Source organism: Manis javanica, chromosome 4 (assembly GCF_040802235.1).
Source record: "Manis javanica isolate MJ-LG chromosome 4, MJ_LKY, whole genome shotgun sequence".
Classification (NCBI taxonomy): Eukaryota; Metazoa; Chordata; class Mammalia; order Pholidota; family Manidae; genus Manis; species Manis javanica.
In genome coordinates this window covers 9,149,117-9,167,577 of record NC_133159.1, presented here as the reverse complement: position 1 = coordinate 9,167,577, position 18,461 = coordinate 9,149,117, and the positions used below count along the sequence as shown (strand labels likewise).

The window sequence follows — 18,461 nt, the reverse complement described above, 5'->3', positions numbered from 1 at the left end:
GGGGAATTCGCCCTGGTCTCCGACAGACCACAAGCAGGCAGTGACAAGTAGCAGCAGGGCTGACTCTGCAGTCTGGGTGAGCTGGAGTCCCGGAGATGGGGCGGGAGAGGTCCGGCCATGGCCCTCGTTTCCTTCCTCTGCCCCGGGCCCTGGGGGAGCCACAGTCGGAGCAGAAGCAGGCTGGGCCCGCCCAGCTCAGGCACAAGCCCAAGGTTCACACTGACCCCTCAGTCCTCTCCCTGCCCCCAAGGCTAGGACATTCATGCTGCTACTTTGTGACTCCCTTTTCCTAAGATGTGGGGCTGCTCAGCACAGCCCAGATGGAAGAAGGCCATGGTGGGGCCCAGGATCCCTTTCTGCAAATACCCAAAGGGAGTCTTATGACAAGGGCAGCTTTATTCTGAATATCCCCACAGGGACAGCCTTGGGCCAGAGAGTGGGAGACACGGAGGAAAGCTTTGCCTGGGTGCCTGAGGAAGAACCCTGGTAGGGGAAGGGCTGCCCCAGCAGGTCACAGGCTCCCTGTCCCCAGAGGCTGGCTGCCTGGGTGTCTGGGGCTGGGAGAGGGACTGCTGGGACCCTTCCTGCTCAGAGGTACTCAAATCCTCTCAATCGCAGCCTTCCTTGTGATTCGTTTTTAAGGGACCTTACACATTTTTAAAGGACCCAAAATATCAGAGAATCAAAAGCGCCCTTGGGTGGGGGAGTGCTTCCTTTCACTAAACATGTATCAACATCCTCAAGTCAAGGCTGCCAGAGGCCCTGCTCTGAGCTCGGGCATCCCTGGACACCTCTCAGCTGATGCTCAGGGGGACAGGGCATGCCCACGCCATCCTTGCACAAAGGCATTTTGGCAAATGTTGTCCAGCCCACGTAAACCTTTTCAGGTTCTGGTGTAATGGCCTCTCGCAGTGTCCCAGCCTCTCCAACTTTCCCCAAAATATCTGAGTGGTTTCAGAAACTACCCTTCTGATTCCTGACCTAGCCCCGACTTCCTCCAGAGAGCAGAGAGCAGAGCAAGCGGGCCGGTGAGTAAACAACAGCCTTCCAGGGCCAGGCTTCGAGCAGGGTAATTCCAGAAGCAGACCTAATACTCCAGGCTGCAGCAGACTTGTCATCTGCCCGCGTGTCCCTTTCCAAGGCCACTTGTTTGTTTACAAGAGTCTGAAAGCTCTGGGGAGAGCAGGCCAGCAGACCCAAGTCAGGCAGCTTGACTCCTTAGCGTGAAATGCAAAAATCCTGAAATCCAGATTGAACTACGAAATGTTCTTTCTTTTCCAACAGTCCAGAATGAGGTGAATGTCTGGGTGAGAACATGTTGCTTTTTGACAGCCACATCCTAACCTTGGGCGCTGGGCGGCTGGAGCCATGGGCAGGGCCTGGCGCCATCGGGGTCTGTGCATGGGGCAGATCTGGGAAAGACGCATCTTCATGTCCCAGGACAGAGCAGGGGGGAGTCCGCAGAGTAGGCAAGGGCCCAGGAAGGGCCTGCAGGGCCCGTCCTCTGTGAAGGGAAGCACCCCGGGGAAAGTGGAGCAGGCCCTGCTCCCTGCAGCCGTGGCTGGGCAGGCCAGGTCTTGGGTACCTCCTGTTGCAGGGACAGGTGAGGACGTTCTGAGACGAGCGAGTTGATCCTAGCTCCTGGCCCCCTGTGGGGGCTACAGAACAGGGCGGGGCTGACAGCACCAGGAAGGTCCACTCAGCCCAAGCAGGGCTGGAGGCCATGCCAGGTGCTCACCTCCACAAAGGGTGCAGTGTGGTGGCTCTAGCTAAGATGGGGGCTGCCGAGGACACGCTGCCTCAGTGCCATGGAGGGCCTTGTTTACAGTACCTGGGGGCTGCTGGCATGGCAGCCAGGCCTGGTGGGCATGACTCCCAAGACCCAGAGTGAGAGGGGAATGCTAAGGGTATGGGTTTCTGGTGGGCTCTGGGCCTGGTGGTATGTGTCTGATGCCAGGGCTCTGGGGGCATCTTCTTGGCAATAGCAAGAGGCAGATGCCCAGTGGCTGTTGCTCCAACAAACCCTGCCATCCAGATCCAGCCCCATGGCTAATTCTACTGCACAAGCCCCAGCTCCCCTAGGTCTTGTTTGGAGGGCAGTTGAGTGGGGATTCAGGCAGAGACCACCAGAACCCGACTCCACTGACAGACGGGTTTCCCACTGGATGCTGGGACCTCAGTTCAGGCCAGATGGACCTCTGCCACCAGCATGGGGCACCCAGCTGCCCTCTAAGCCCCTGCCTAAGCCAGGCCTCATTTCCCAGAGACAGTCGTGGGCAAGGGGCCCTCCTTCCCTTCCTCCTCCACCGAGAACATGACGTCCCTGCAGCTGCCCAGAGGTGGTTCTGTCTCCTGCTCCGGGTAGTGGGGGGCATGGTCCACTTCCAGGTCCTCTTCAAACTTGGGCCCCGCTGGCCCCACCAGGCTCCGGCCCTCAGGCACCTCAGTCTTCACGGTCCCCACGATCACTGTGTCAGCCTTCATGATGTAGATTTTCTCTGCAAGGCAAAAGGATGGGGTAGGTGAGGAGACCAGAGCCCCAGCTGGATGGAAGTAAAGCATCAGAGGAGGGGGCCAAGTCCCAGCTCTGTCATCCCTGCTGTGTGCCCTCAGGCAAGTGACACAACCTCTCTGATGCCCAGTAAGCCCCACTAATCTCACAGGTGTCCTGAGGCTCAAGGGAGATAAACCAGCTTGGAACAGTGTGCTGAGGCGTTAAGAACTGGCCCACTTGCTACTTACAGGAGATGCTCATGATTTTCCCGGCCCCTCTGCACAGACGAGGCAGGGAAGGAGAGGACGGTTGGAAGAGAAAGGGGAGAAAGGGTTGGGAGAAAGCAGGGGATGACAACACTCAGCAGTGAATGCTCCCGGGAGTGCCTCACTCCTCACATCACTTCTGCCAGGTAGAGAGTCCATTACCAGCCCCATTTGCAGATAAAGAGCCTGAGCCAGAGACATTAAACAACCTGCCCAAGGCCAGCAGGCAGTTAGCAGAAATGCCAAAAGAAACCCCCACCCTGCCTGGCTGCCCTTCCCACTCCTACCCACCGGCCTAACGTGGAAACCTGGGGTAACCGATGTGTCCTGGTTCACCCAGGATGCCCCTTGTTCTAGCATTTAAAGTCCCGCGTCCCAGGACCTACTTCAGTCTGGCCAATCCAGCCAGGCAGTTGGTCACACTCTGCAGGCAACCTCAGCCCCGTTAATGATCAGCAATGGCCTCTCTCTGGCCAGCTTTGCTCAAGGCTGTTGTGTTTCAGCGTTTATTTCTTCCTGCTGCACCTGCCTAGCACACAGTAGGACTGCCTGTGCATACCACATGGCACAATCCCCCATGGTCCTTGCCACCAGCCTCTGTCAGGGCTTCAGGGCGCAGGGGAGTCAAGTAAGCTGTCCAAGAAGTGGGGACATGGGAGCCTGGCCTTCACCCAGGTCAGCTGCTGATGGCCTGGGGCTCAGGGTAAGCCAGCAGGGACTCTTTCTGGAGTCTGGATGGGGAAGCTCAAGGGGGAACCTGGGGTGGGGCAGGAGGCTTGGGATCCTGCACCTCTGGGTAACCCAGTTACACCCTCCTGATTCAGGAACCACCGAAACATTCTCGGGGCCCCTGTACCCCGCTGCACAAGGACAACTCTTCTGTTTTGGTTTTTAACATGTCCAAGAAAGACACAAGTGTTCAAAAGAGCAGCCAGAACTAGAGGAAAGCCTACAGGTGAGGCAAGTCATGGGCTGGCTACCACCCTACATCCCAGAAGAGAGAGAAGGGCCCCAGGCCCCAGGCCCCAGCCACACACCCTCCACCGGGGCCTGGCCTTGGGAACCTAATCGGCGGGGCTAGCAAAAGGTGGGGGGCCAAAGGCGGTGGGGGGGGGGACCCTGGGGAGTGAGGGACAGTGCGGAGGAGGCCGGCAGGGCTAGCGGTGATGGGGGATGAGGGGGATGGAGGTGTAGGGGTGTGAGAAGAGCAGCGGAGGGCGCATCCAGGTAGGAGGAGCCAGACTGGGGCCCGGCTGTGCCCCTTCACACCCGCAGGTCCTCATTCCTCTGCCTGTCCCTCTTCACAGGGCCACCCACCCCACGGCCACCCTCAGTTGAGAGGGGGAGGGTCTTCTAGAAGCTGCTTGGACCTCCTGCCCCACCCAGGGCTCCAGAGCCCAGGGACGTTGTCTTAGTGTGGTCGGGGGTGAAGGGGCTCCCCCTGTCAAGTGCCCAGGGGGAAAGGGGTGAAGCTCAGGCTAGAGTATCATCCCCCTTGGGAACTGGACAAGGTGGGTGCTCTGTGGCACGGTGGCAGGTGGACAAAGGGTTGACCACCTCTTGGTGTCCCAAGAGAACCTACACAGCCTTCCCCCCCCACTGACCCACTCGCCAGTGATGCTAACAGGCCAGCTGGGGCAGGCTGCCCATGCCCCAGCCATCCCGGGAGCCTGGCATCTCCTTCCGCCTGCCCGTGCAAACACTCCTTCAGCACCCCATGCCCCCACAGTCCAGACACTGCACTCAGTGTAGACTCAGATTAGAACTTCTTAGGAAATTGATAGGCAATGCCTTGGTGGTATTTCCTAAGATACATTCTTTCCAAACAAAACTTGGACTGAAAGCCAGAACTCCAAAAGTTTCCGTTTGGCACAAAAGACTCTGCCCCGAAGAATTCCGTCCACCACCTGCCATAGAAATGTAGAGGACAATTACAAATGCCTTTTGGTATTATCCCAGTGATGGCTAACCCTCCAGAGAAGACAGAGGTGGACCCTGTCCTCATGGGGCTCACAGCCAAGCTGGGGTCGGGGGAAGGCAGCAAACAGTCACACTGCTGGGTGCTGAGAACACTTGGTAGGGACACCCAGAGTCTGGGTGAGCACAGCAGAGGGGCATCTATCTGATCTAGGCTGAAGAGTGGAGAGGGCAGGGATGGCTTCCTGGAGGAGGCAGCAAAGAAGCAGGGTCCTCAGGACATCAGAAGTTGACTAGATTCAAAGGGGTGGAACTGGCTACCCCAGGTGAAAAAGCAGCTCCCACGAAAGTGAGAGAAGGCTCCATAAGCTCAGGAAACAGCCCCGGGGCAGCAGGGGCAGACCTCTGGGGTCAGGAGGCAGGTGAGTCTGGTGGGGAGGAGGCAGGCTCATGACTAGCCTTGAATGCTAGAACAGGACTCCTGGAAGGAGTCCTGAAGGTGGCAGGGACCCTTGGAGGCTTTTAAGCAAGGGTGTGTGGAATATGGATGGGTATATACTTCGGTAGAAACACTGGTGGTCTATGATAGAGGTGGAAGAGGCAGGGAGACCCACGGGAGGCCAAAGCGGCGGGCTTGTCCGAGTCGGAGGGCAGCTGCAGCTCGGAGATGCTGCCTCCCTGCCTCCACAGAGGCAGGAGGGTGGTGTGGGAAGCCCAGGATTTCAGAGTTCAGCAGAGGCGGGCCGAGCCCAGCTCTGCCACTCAGAGCCGCAGTTCCCCAGCTGTAAAAAGGGGAAGAAGACACCACCATCCTCAGAAGTTGTGTGACAATGAGAGGTGACGGTCGAACAGTGCCGGGAATGCATCAGACGAGCGGCGGTCCTGTCACGAGCTGTCTTCCTCCTGCTGCCCTGAAGGGGCTCTTTGTTAGGGGCTGGGGGTGGTGTCCACTTCTCACTTTCATGACACAGGGACGGGGCAGGGGCGCCTTCTCCCCCTCCCCAAGCCCCCACCCAGACGACTTCCTGGGCACGGTTTCACGGCTTCCCATGACAGTCCTGTGAAATCAGGACTGCCACCATTCCTACCGCACAGAAATGTAAATTGGGGAGAAGAGGTGGAGCGAGCCTCCAGAGCTTCCTCAGCGTGGTTTAACTGCCAGGGAAAGCACCTCCTACTTACGAGGGCTGGTGGGGGACTCCACGCCTCTTCCTTGTTGGGCCTTCCAGCCCCAAGGGTTTCTGGTTCCGGTCAGGGTCCCAAGACCCAGCACCCATGTCTCCCTGCCCCTAGGCCTTGACCACACCGGCCCCTCCCCCCGCCCCCCCACAGGCCGACTCACCGATCCTGTTATTGGTCTGCTCCGTGGCCACTCGGGGCTCAGGAGGGTCCCTCGAGGGTCCAGGGCTCTCAGCCGGGCTGGCATCCAGCAGTTGCAGGCTCTCCAGGCAGGCTGCCCCCACACTGGGGCAGGTCTTCACAGCTGGGGCACCCATGAGCCCCAGTTCTCCTGTGCTCAGCTCTGCCACAGACGCGCTTCTCTTTGACTGCTGTGGGCACAGAGGAAATGGCCAGGTGCCTCAACCTCCCCCCAGTTTCCCCATTTCTGTTGACCCCAGGGAGTCTCCCACTCTACTTCAAAGCTGCCACCCGCTCCCCTGGAGTTCTCAGCTCTGAGATCCTGATGCACCTGCATGCAGTTTCAGAAAGTCACATTCATTTTAACCTGTACTCAATTTTAACAGCCATCTCACACAGTGGTTACCGTGTGTGGCCCTTGACATCTGTTAACCCACATAACCACCCTACAAGGTGGCTGATAGAGCATCCTCCCATTTCACAGATCAGGAAGTGGAGGCACAGAGCAGCTAGACAACTTGCTCAGGGTTAGTGCCTGGGCCAGTACTTGAACCCTGGCATCTCCCCCAAGAATCCACACTCGCAAGCACCAGTCTCTACATGTGATCTCCAGGCCCACCCCAGCTCCCCAGCCCTGATTCCTGGGACAGTGGTCTTTTGTGATTATATGAATGTATTCTAAAAATAGCTGTCTTCAGGACCAGGCTGGTTTAGTTTTATAGGCTAAGTGCAAAGGAGAAGTGGCCTCATGAAATGTCCTAATATATACCACTTAAAACTGTCAGCCTTCAAAATGGAATGACTTTGAGTAATTCATAAAGCATAGCTACATAATCCTGAATATTCTTTTATACTAATTTGAAGCCCAAAAGACAGCATTTTTAAACAAACTACTATTAATGTATTGGCTCTCTAGCCAAAGGTATTTATCTTACAAATCATTAAATGCCCTTTTCATGAAATTTCTCTGCATTGTTACAGTGACTTATCTGACCAAGCATATTTGAATGTGATCTCCCTTTGCTGAGGCTGAACTCCTGTTGGGGTTCAGCCTTTCATGTTTAAAAATGAAAGGGTGGAAACCTTTCTCCACATATAAATGTTTGCATTAAAACACAGTAATGGAAGAATTGGTAAATGAAAAATAATGTGGGTGAGTCATATATACCTGAGACCCTGCCATATGGGTGCTTCATCCTGCCCCTTCCCTCTGTTCCTAAGGGCAATGTCCCTGCTCCCACCACCCTCGCTGTCCCTGGGAGGCTGGGGACAGAGCAGTCACGTGAGGACCTGGTGTCTGGGCGCCCATCCTGGGTGGTCAGAGGATCAGAAGTAACATTTGCGAGGCCCCTGGCCCAGCTCGTGTGCACAGCAAGCCCTTCATGAAAGGCAAATGAGGATGATCTTACTGGGAGGCTGGTTTACTGGGAGGCTGCTCAGGGCTCAGGCCAACGGTGCACGGTGACGGATTTGGAGTCACACAAACCAGGAGGCAAGTCCTAGTTGATCTACTTGCCAGCTATGGAACCACCCTTCCTGTCTGGGCCTCAGTTTCCTCTTTTGTAAAACGGGACAACAGTACCAGCCTCTGGCTATTGCAGGGACTACCCGAGATGACTTTGTAGAAGCACAGAGCAAGCCGCCTGGCTCCTAACAAGTACTCCATACACAGTCGCTAAGTTTTCAGAAGGTTATGCTACCGATTTGTCATCCCGGCCTTGAAGACGAGACTCACTGGGGAGTGAAGGAGAAAAGGGGAAATAAACACAGCCTCCTTGGACCACACCTGGCACTCAAAGTGGCCAAAACCAAATCCACTGTCTGGCAGGCGGTTCTGGAAGTCCCCCACAGGCTGAGCCAGGAGCCAGAGGTTGCTGTGGGGGTGGGGCTCCGCATCCTGGGCCTGGCCCAGGCCCCAAAGCTCCCTGAGAAGGGGCACCCAGCCTGAACTTGCAAGGGGAGCCCGCACCCACCCGGCAGCTCTCAGGACCAGCAGATCTGGGATTCAGAGAGAAGGAAGGAGTCACATTTAGGGGTGCGAAGCTGGGTAGGGGGCAAAGAGGGCTACTTACCGTAAGGCTCTTCCCAGACCTGGAATCTGCAAAAAGAAAGAGTAGTGACTTCACCAAGGAGGGCTTGGCAGCTGCGGTCCTGCCCCACCATGCCCGTGGGCATCCACATGGTAGCTGGTGCCCAGCCAGGCCCTGGGCCTGGAGAAGAGGGACAGGTCCCAGAGTCAGTGCCCACCCCCAGCACAGAGGCTCACCTCCCAGTGCTTACTCTGCAGGGGCAGTCAGAGCACCAGGAACCGCACCCCACCCCCACCCCCAATCCCCACCATTAAGCCAATCATTCAGCACACTGGACTCTCCCGGTGCCACCCCCACCCTCAACACACACAAGGAGTGGTTCAGGAGAGGCACCTGGAGCCGAGGAGGCTTCTTCTGGCCCCAAGTTGGTCTGTGATCGCAGCCACCTCCTTGTAGCCCCAGTCTGGAGAGCCCAGAAGTCCCCAGAGCACCACGCAAAACTCACAGGGAGGAGCTCAAGGCCAGATGACAGAGAGCAGATGGCCGACCTTTTACCACCACCTTGTCTGAACCACGCATCCGACTGACATACGCGAAGCAGTCGACCCAGGAGGCCTTCTGGCTCAGGCCAGAGTGAGCTGTTTCCTATTTTGTGGGCCTGGAAGAGCCCGTGCGCACCGCCACCCAACTCTTGGCAGCCCCCCTTTCCGGTGGGCTCAGGAGGTAGAAATGCAATGGCTCCTGGGCACAACTTCCATCTCTTCATCCCAAACTCCCTCCTTCCACCCCAACTCTTCTCTCCTATTAAACCGGGTACCGGGTCACAGCCAAGCATGTGCTGACATTTAACCATGACCCACTGGCCATCCGAGAAAGCTGGAGGTGGCTGCCCAGGCATCTGGTCTATGCTGAGGCAAATCAACAACCAGGCGCAGACCACCGCCTGGCACAGCCTCCAGACCGCCAAGGAGGCTGTCTACGGAGACCTGGGATACATTGCTACTAGGCGTGCACACACCTAACCCCATAAACCTGTTCCATGCTTCCAGCTAAGTCACCTCTAGTACACTCTGATGTCAGCAGCTCTGGGGAATCATCGGCCCCTCATCCCAGCTGAAAACACTCACTGGAGGCTGACCCACTACGATAATACAAATAAGACGGGCAGTTTGAGCATGTTGTGTGGATGCCAGCTCATTTTGGGGAGCACTCATATGTGTACCTTTTAAATGCCCATCAGCAGGTAAAAAGTGTCTAAAGGGGAAATGGACCCATAACAATGGTCAAAAGAAGCATGTGTTTACAATGATACGAGTCTTAATTCTTGATTTAACAAATGTGTCAAGTTTACTTAAGCTGGTAACTGCTGTTCCCAGCAGTGCGGTCACCTTGGGAGACTGTGGCTTGTCCTTGGTGTCCAGGTGGCCAGTGGCCAGGTGGCTACTGTTCCTTGCCCATGCCACCACTTTGAGAAATGCTCTCTGGTCTGAGGCACACTCTTTAAACTGATGTCAGCGATGCCAAATCTTTGTCCTCTGAGGATGGTTTTACAAACAAACCAACTGTGGTTTGGTGCCAAAACATTGGGGTGGCCTGAGGGGAAAAAGTGTTACAAAGTAACAAGACAAAAATAAATAAAAATGATAAAACTCAGTCTTGGAGAGGACGTGGGTAAACAGGAACACAGATGCTCATGTCCTGTGAACTGGTTCCATCTTTCTCAAGAGCCATTTGGCAATGAAAATCTCACACCCTGTCACCCAGTAATCCCTCTTCTGGGACATACCCTCAGGAAATAACCCGAAAGAAAAAATAAACAACCCAAAGCTGTGCACAGCGGTGGTATTTATAATATCCAAGAAACTGAAGGCAAGCCAGATGCCAAACAGTCCTGGAGCAAAAGCCTTCCTGGTGCTGAAACCCCAGCACTTTACTTCTCCTTTGCCGGCCTCAGTCCTCTTATTTGGGAAATGGGACGAGCCGTGTCAACTTTGGAGCATTTTTCTGAAGATGACAGATCTCAAAGCAAAGGTGCCCAGGGATCAGTCGTGTCGAGAGTATGTAGTCCTGATACGATGTGCTGGACGTGACCCTTTACCTGTGTGGTCTTCCTCCCCCACATCTAATCCCAATTTAATCAGGAGAAAAACATTAGACAAAAATCCAGTAGAGGGGCATCCTGCAAGTAACGGATCAGTACCGCTCAAAATTTCCAAGGTCATCAAAACAAGGAAAGTTGGACACTGTTGCAGCCCAGCGGAGCCTAGGAGATGTGACGACTATGAGCAATGGGGTGTCCTGGATGGGCTCCTAGAACTGCAAAGGACCTTAGGTAAACTGAGGAAATCTGAATAGAGGATGGACTTCAGGCAATAGAAATGGATCAGTATTGGCTCATTTATTAATGATAGAAGAAACTACATACGAACTCTCTGTACTATCTTCTCAAGTTTTTTATAAAGCTAAAAAAACTGTTCTAAAAAGTGAAGTCTATTTTTTTTTCAATTTAAGCAAAACTTTAAAAAGGCAAGGTGCCCAGGATGCTAACACGGCATCCAACATTGTAAATTTATGGCACCAAAGAGAAAATCAGCACTGGACACTAACATAAAATAACCTAAAGGTATAAAGGCAGAATCCAGAAGGTACTGACATCTGTCCACAATGTACTACAACCCACGTGTGCGCTCTGATAAAGATCAGGGCAAATTGTGCCAAGTACACAGGTCAGATTTCGTAAGTGCTTTTCCCCTAAAAATGTTGCTTCACTCCACTGTCTTCATTTATTAGTTTCCTTGCTCTTGGGAATAACTGTGATCTTCTCATAAACACGTCCAGCACCCCAGGACTGCAGTAAGGGACATGCTGGGGATCAGCGGTCCCCTGGGACATGGTATCCCAAGGCCGCCTGAGAGCCACTTCAGCCGAGCACAGTTCCCCCCATTGCTGTCACCCTCAGTCCCAGCCCCTCTCTGGCCCAGAGGCCAGACAGTCCCACTGCTGTAGCAAGCACACAGACCCAGGGAAGACTCTGGCACAGAGGCTCAGCCAGGCTTTGGCAACAGGCACCCCTAGATTCAAATCCTGGGCTCCTGGGAGAGACATCCAATCCCAGGGCAGGAGGAGAAAAGTACAAGCCAAGCCGGGAACATCTTATAATAAAGAAGTGCTCCAAACCCAAAAGGATTGGGACAGAAGGACAGAGGAGACAGCTTGAAGCTCCCTCACTCCCCCACGCCCTGTATGATCTGGGACAATCTGAACATCAAATTCCATAATGATGGCAACAGAATAAAATAGGAAGCCACAATACATACAGATACATATATATGTATCTGAACGAAGAAAGGAAAGTTTGGTGAGAAACTGGTTATTCACTTTGGTGAGAAACTGGTTATTCACTTAGCCTCAAAGTAACTCCCTTCAAAATACATTGCAATTACCAAGAAGAACAGAGCAACTTCACAGCAGTGAAGACTGGCAGATGCCACCTGAATCCGCCTCGAGTGACCACCACCAGGTAAGGGAAAAATGGAACCTGGTGGGACGGACGCTCCAATAACAGCTCAGCATCGCTGCTGGGATGTTCCCGCAGCCAAAGGGCACAACCTGACCCCAGTCTGGAGGAAACATCATACCACCCCAAGGTGAGGGACACCCACAGAATCACTGGCAGAATCTTCAAAAGCGGCAAGGTGGTGATCATGAAGGAAAAGACAGGAACTGGCCCAGATCGAGGGAGATTCAAAGACGCAACCGCCGAACGCAACACAAGATTCTGAGCTGGATCCTTTCTCTACAGGGGACATTATCAGGACATGTGAAGAAACTTGGAGGGGCCTGAAAACTAGTTGGTCATAGTGCCTCAAGGTGAAACCTCTAATTTTGATGGTTTTATTACGGTCATATAAAAAGACGCCCTTGTTCGTATGAAATACACACTGAAGTGTTTGGAGATGACAAGGCCTCAAGTCGGTAACTTCCTCTCAACTGGTGCAGGAAAAATGAGTTCTTTGTACTGCACTTGCAACTTTTCTTTAAGTTTGAAATTGTTACAAAACAAACAAACAACCTCTTTCTTTCAACGTAAACCTGCCTGAAGTAACAGATAAAGCAATGACTTCAGTGTTGTCTATTTCAAGGAAGGATTGTAAGAGTTTCAGTCAATGGTTCTTGACCAGGAGGGATTCTCCCCCAGAGACATTCCGCAGTATCTGGGGACGTTCTGGGAGCCCGACTGGGAGGTGCGGCTAGTATCTGCAGGGTCTAAAGACACCAGGGAAACTGCTAAACACCCCCGATGCACAGGACAGCAGCCCCACGGCAACAAATTATCCGGTCCCAAGTGTCAACAGCACTGAGGGTAGAAACCGTCTTTTACAAAAAATCTCACCAACAAAAGTAACAACAAAATCTGCTTATGAACCAAGTGGCCTTAACCCAGTTCCCTCATCTCCCTGTGCCTCTGGTTCCGCATCTGTGAACTGGAGACCATAGTAGCAGGTGCCTTACAAGGCTGCTAGGAACAGTAAGACAGGAACACGTACGTGCTTTGCAAATACCTACCACCAGGGACACACGCCATAAAGTCAGAGCCATTCAGGAGATGGCTGGGAGCGCCTAACGGCCACCTGTCCAGACAGCCCTGTGCTGCCCACCCCAGCAAGCCCTCCCCCACCCCTGGGGTCCCAGGACGGGCAGGGCTGGGGTGCGCTTTCCCATCCTGCCACCTTTAGTCCCTCAGAGCAAGTGACACCGGTCTGAAAGCTTGGGAGAGCTGGGATGGTTTCTGTACCCAGCACAGAGCCACCAGGAAGAACTCCACGGCGACGATCTGAACACGGGAGCGAGCAGATGAACGAGTGAATGCCGCATTACCTGTCCAGTCCGCACCGCTCCGAAGGCGGGCGGCATCCACCCAGCACGGCCCACCCCAGCCTGTGCCCTGCATTCTCCTGGCTTCACATTTCTTCCCTCGCAGGCCTGGGAACCCAGATCCCCAGGGACCCACCGGAAGCCAGAGGGCCAGAAACAGCCCCAAACAAGACAGCCACCATGGAACCTCCGGGTTTGGTTCCGTGCAGCGCTGGCTTCTTAAGAGAAGGTGGTTTTCTGTGTGTGTGTCTGTGTGACAAAACTGTTATCAACAAGGTTTGAAGTAAAAAATAAACTGACGGCAATGGAAATTCTAATAGTACAAAAATGTCAAGAAAGCAAACATGGGTTTCAATGAGACATTGAGCCTGACAGCTAATGGAAAAAGGCTTGAAACTATCAAAACACAAAAACCCCCCTTGCAAAGAGAGCACAAGAACCTGCTTGTGAAACTCATCATATAATTCAAAACATGCCTCAGTGGATTGTTTTTGTGCCCAAGTCAAAAGTCGGATTACAGAAAGGTTCTCCAAGGGTCCTGGGGAGACTGGGGGCACGGGGGGCCTGGCCTGGCCATGGGTTGACCCCTGGGCTCCCGGGGGGCCCTGGGTGGTGGACAAAGCTTGGGGGAAGGAAGAGGGGACACGATGGAGCCCTCTACAAACCAAACCCACAACCTCAAGGAGCAGCGCCTGAGTCTGGTGGTGGCACTTGCAGGCTGTGTGCCCCTGTGCCAGTTATCCACCTCTCTGAGCCCTGTCTCCTCCTTACGGAGTGAAGAGCATCGCCTGGCCTCCCCTGGGGCTCCTGGGTCAGCGAGCCTGCCTTGAAAGCAGAAGCAAGGCTCAGACGATACCTGCTCACTCCTTCCCCTTTGCCAGGCCCAGCGTACAGCAGGTGCTCAAGCAGTGCCCTGCCCTGAAAGGGGCTGCACAGGGGAGAGAAGACACCCCTGCCTCCAGGTGGCAGCTGGCAAGGGTCTGCTGCCTGGATGGGTGGGGAGGGTCAGAGGTTCCCAAAGGCTACCTGGAAAAGCTTGCCTGGGGGCTGGGCAGGGATCAGAGAGCAGGACCAGGGAGAGATTCAGGACAGCCTGAAACTCAGGAAGGCCTGGGGTTCCTGGTGAGGAAAGAGTCCCCAGACACAGGCGGCCCACTGCTCGCTGAGGCACCCTGCACGGAGCTGAACAGGCCCCAATGCAACTGATCCACGCACCCATCCTCATAAGTAGGCCTCACCACCCCGTTTTACAGATAGGGAAACTGAGACACAGAGGAATTAAGTAACTCACCCAAGGCCAGGCAGCTTGTAAGTGCTGGAGCTGGCTTCCAGCCCACCAGCCTGCCCTGCCGAGCCCTGCGCCTCAGAGGAGAGGAGAGGAGTGGGGAAGAATGGGGAGGGGAGAGGGACTGGGGGCCTGGGGAGGAGGGAGAGACAGGGGGATGCCTCCGGAGGGGGCACTGTGAGGGGAAGAATGAAGCCTTCCTGCCAGCACCCCATTCACGCACTGTGCAGGGCATATATGTCACACCACTGTCACCTACATTAGCGTCCCATCACAGATGAGGCCGAGAGAAAGGAGGGGCAGCTTGTGGGCAGCCATCCTGAGGGAGCCTCAGGCCCAGGGCCCAGAGCTGCTGAGTGACCGTGAGGCCCAAGCAGCCGTTTGGATGTCCGGGCACCTACCCGCAGGCTCCAGCTTGGGCTGGAAGGTCTGGACTGGGTAGCACAGGTGGAGCTCTGAAACGACAGCAGAGGGCGCTGGAGATGCCAGCCTCAGAGAGCCTCAGAGGGCAGGGCAGGGACCCAGCCAGGCTGGCACCAAGTGCCGCCCCCCCCTCCAAGGCCCCAGGGCATATCCACTCACTCTGCCGAATCCACTTCTTGCAGGCCCTCCTGTGGCACAAGAGGAAAGAGATGGAGCCGATGACCGTCATAAGCGCGACCAGCACCCAGAAGAGCACAGGCCCTGGAACACAGAGCAGCCCTGCTCAGTCAGCCCCCAGAGTCTCCATGAAGGTGTGATGGCGGTGAGCCTGGGGCCCTGCTGCCACCACACAGGCCTTGTCCCAGACTCCCTCCTCCACCTCCCGGGACACACACTCCATTGTGGTTGGCAGGACCTGGTCCTCAAGTCTGGACTAAAACTCAGACCTTGCATCTATGTGGTCCAGCCCTTACCCACCTGCCATCCCTCACCAGGCTCTGGGAAGCCCATCAGGGTGGCCAAACAGTTGGGAGAAGAGCAAACCACTTCTAGAGGGTGAGAAATCACCCAGTCAAGGAGCCAGGATGAAAAAGGAACTGAAGTCCAAAGGAACAGAGTCTGGGGGCCGCAGAGGAAGGTGCACGTGATGCCCAGCCCAGCAGCTGGCAGAGGAGCCAGGGTGGGGCAGGCAGAGCAGCGAGGAGGGCAAAGTGGGGAGCCCCCTCTAGACAGGAAGCTCCATGAGGGCAGGCACAGGATCTGCTCTGCACGCCACACTCAGCAAGCGTTCCTTGAGTGAGCGAATCAGCCGAAGCATTAGGCACCTTCATCTCCATTTTGCAAACGAGGGAAACTGAGGCTCACAAAAATTAAGTAAAATTAGCCCAAGGTCACCTTGAGGGTAAATGCCGGTATCACAGCACTTGCCAGGCCGGGGAACCCTGGAGCCCACTCGTTTAACTACTGTCTGAGTACATTTCTTCACACCTTAGTGCTTAACATGCCTGTTTTTCTCATTTGATGTTTACAAAGATTGCTTATCTAGCTTTTGTTTTTTAAGTCCTTTTTAGATGTTAAAAAGTAGTATGTGTCAGCTAAGTGCTTCTCAGATTTTAATGTACATATGAGCCTCCTGGGGACCACATTAAAATTCAGATTGTGATTCTGTAGGGCTCGGGTGGAGCTGATAATTTGCTTTTCTCCTAAGGCTCTGATTCTGCAAGATCAGGACGCACTCAGAACCGCTGGCCAAGGAGCTACCGCCACCCAGTGTCTGATACTAAAATTGCAGGTCCCGAATGCATCTTGGAACGTCTACAAGGAGCCGGAGAAGGGGTCCCGTTCCTCAATCCCCTGCTTGGCATATTGCAACTTTACAGGTGAGAAAAAAGAAACTCAAAGAAATTAAGCAACCAGTCAAGGTCACGAAGTCATTCACCAAATATTTTCTGAGTAGCAATTATGAGCCATGAGGATGAAGGTGTGAATAAAACCTCTGCTCACAAGAATTAAGGAATAATCACTAGCGAGTGACAGAGCCACAGTCCCAGCTCCAGAAACCAGAAACCTGGGGTCAACCTTGGTTCCTCCCACCTCCGCCCAGTGGATGCCAACCCCCTGGCCCCTGGGAGGAAGGCCCTGCTCCCAAGGCGTAATCATTACCTGAACCCAGAATGGGCTTTCCCGTGGAGGAGAAAGAGATGGGAGCACTCGTGAGGATGGTGTCCCCCCAGGCGTGGGTGATGCCCCCTCTGTGCCCCTGACTGGTCTGGGAGCCAGCCGGGGAGGTCAAGAAGGGGCTGGTGCTGCAGGGAGAGAAGCCAGAGGTAAGACTGGTAAGCAAGATGGAAAAGGGAAGCGCATGCTCCGAACTCCCCTTCCACAGAGACTGTGTGGACAAAGCCTGAGTGCCCAGGACCTCCGCCCACAGTCTCTGCCAGGCACTCGGAGGATGGGGATTGGAATTCTAGGCCTTCTGGCTTTCCCATGGTGCCAGTACAGAGCTGGCCATACATTCTCCAAAATAACTTGTGGGCTTGGCACAGAGAGCGAGCCCAGGCCCCACCTCCACCCCCAGTCCCGTGCCCCCCAGAGGGGTTTGGGCAGTCACCTGGTGGGAGCCTCGCTGTCCTCTGGGCTGGTGCTGCAGTCTGAGTGGGCTTCTGGGGGAGGCAGCTCATAGGTACTGTCCCTCTCAGCCGGACCTGCAGGGAGTGGTCTAGGATCGGTGCCAAGGAGCTTTGCCCAGCAGGGACTGGGAGGCATAATGGTGGGGACAGAAGGACACTCTAGCCAAGCAGACCCACGTTCGTGTCCATGTCCTAGCTCTCTCTCCTCCCTTTCTCTCTCCCTCCTTCCTGCCCTCCATGCAACAACTCTTTATGGAGCACCTACTATGTACCAGGGCCAATGCTAGGAGCTGGGATACAGCCATGAGCAAAACAGACAAGGTTCCCACCCTCGGGGGCTCACAGGCTGTTGGCACTCATAGAAGTGGCTTAGGCATCACAGAAAGGCACTTGGGAGTCCCTGTAATGAGAGACTCCCCTTCATCTGACCCGGGAGGCTTCCCTAAGGAGGCTGCCGCTGAGATGTGGGGTGGGGGGGGGTTCAGGGTAGCTAAGCAGAGGAAGTGGAAGATGGGGAGGCCGGGAGGTCGGGGAGGGCGGCATGCCACCTCACTGACACATTCGGGGCTCCTGCCCACCACTGCTCACGGCAGCAGGATACAACCCAGATGCCCATCAGCTGTTAAATGGATAAACCAAATGTACACTGGAATATCGTTTGACAATAAAAGAACAAAACACTCATACTACAGCATGGATGAACCTCAAAGGTATTATTCTCGGTGAAAGAAGCCCCACGCAGAAGAACACATACTCTGGAAACATCCAGAGAAACCTAATCTAGAGAGATAGAAAGTAGGTTAGAGGTCGTCCAGGCTGGGCCTGGGGATGATTCTCAAGGGCACAAGGTTTCTTAGATCATGGGGTAGTTCTGTAACTTTGGAAACTAAAAAATCATTGAATTGTACACTTAAAACTAGTAGACTTTATGATATGTAACTTATGCCTCAATAAGGCTGTTTTTAAGAAGTGGGTCTTTCTCCCCAAAGTGGTGACTTTAATTAGCAGCAGGATAGGATCACTGTGGTAGTAACAACGAAGCAAAACTGAAGGAATAAAACAGCAGCAGACTCACAAACTCCAAGAAGGGACTAGGGGTTACCAAAGGGGAGGAGGGAGGGAGGGAGAAGAGGATTGAAGGGCATTATGATTGGCACGCAGGGTGTTGGGGGGTCACAGGAAGACAGTGCAGCACAGAGAAGGCAAGTAGTGACTCTGTGGCATCTTACTACACTGCTGGACAGTGACTGCAGTGGGGCATGGAGGGACTTGATAATAGGGGTGAATGTAGTAACCACATTGTTTTTCATGTGAAACCTTCCTAAGAGGGTATACCAGTGATACCCTAATAAAAAAAAAATGCCTATTCCACAAAAATGTTAAATGAGTGTTTATAGAAAGTGCTTAAAACTCTGCCTGGCACCTAACAGATACAGTAAGACTGCATATTTTATCTCACCAAAAAGACTAAATGTCTCAAGGGTAGAGATGCTGTATCCTACAGGTTCCAAGCTACTGATGGACAAATAAACAAAGTTTGATAAGAAAAAAAAAAATCACTGCGGTAGATGCATCGTGGCCCCAGCTCCTCATTCTGCCCCACAGCCACGCCCTCTGCCACATTCCTGCAGCTCCAGGTCAAGGCAGGGGTCTGTGTCCCCAACCCACAGATGCCTGAGCTTG

At 54.2% G+C, this 18,461-nt stretch overlaps 1 protein-coding gene across 1 annotated transcript in view; it reads right to left on the bottom strand.

The window, feature by feature from the left end:
- Window positions 1–376: 376 nt before the first annotated feature.
- The window catches only part of TNFRSF8 (TNF receptor superfamily member 8), a 59,819-nt gene continuing 41,734 nt past the window's right edge, over window positions 377–18,461 (bottom strand). The window contains exons 9-15 of the mRNA XM_036999570.2: window positions 16,760–16,853; window positions 16,312–16,454; window positions 14,809–14,910; window positions 14,628–14,681; window positions 8,109–8,134; window positions 6,020–6,227; window positions 377–2,498 (exon numbers count right to left, since the gene is read on the bottom strand). Of these exons, the coding sequence (XP_036855465.2) occupies window positions 2,254–2,498; window positions 6,020–6,227; window positions 8,109–8,134; window positions 14,628–14,681; window positions 14,809–14,910; window positions 16,312–16,454; window positions 16,760–16,853 (872 nt within the window). The 3' untranslated portion in view covers window positions 377–2,253. The remainder of the gene's footprint in view (window positions 2,499–6,019; window positions 6,228–8,108; window positions 8,135–14,627; window positions 14,682–14,808; window positions 14,911–16,311; window positions 16,455–16,759; window positions 16,854–18,461) is intronic.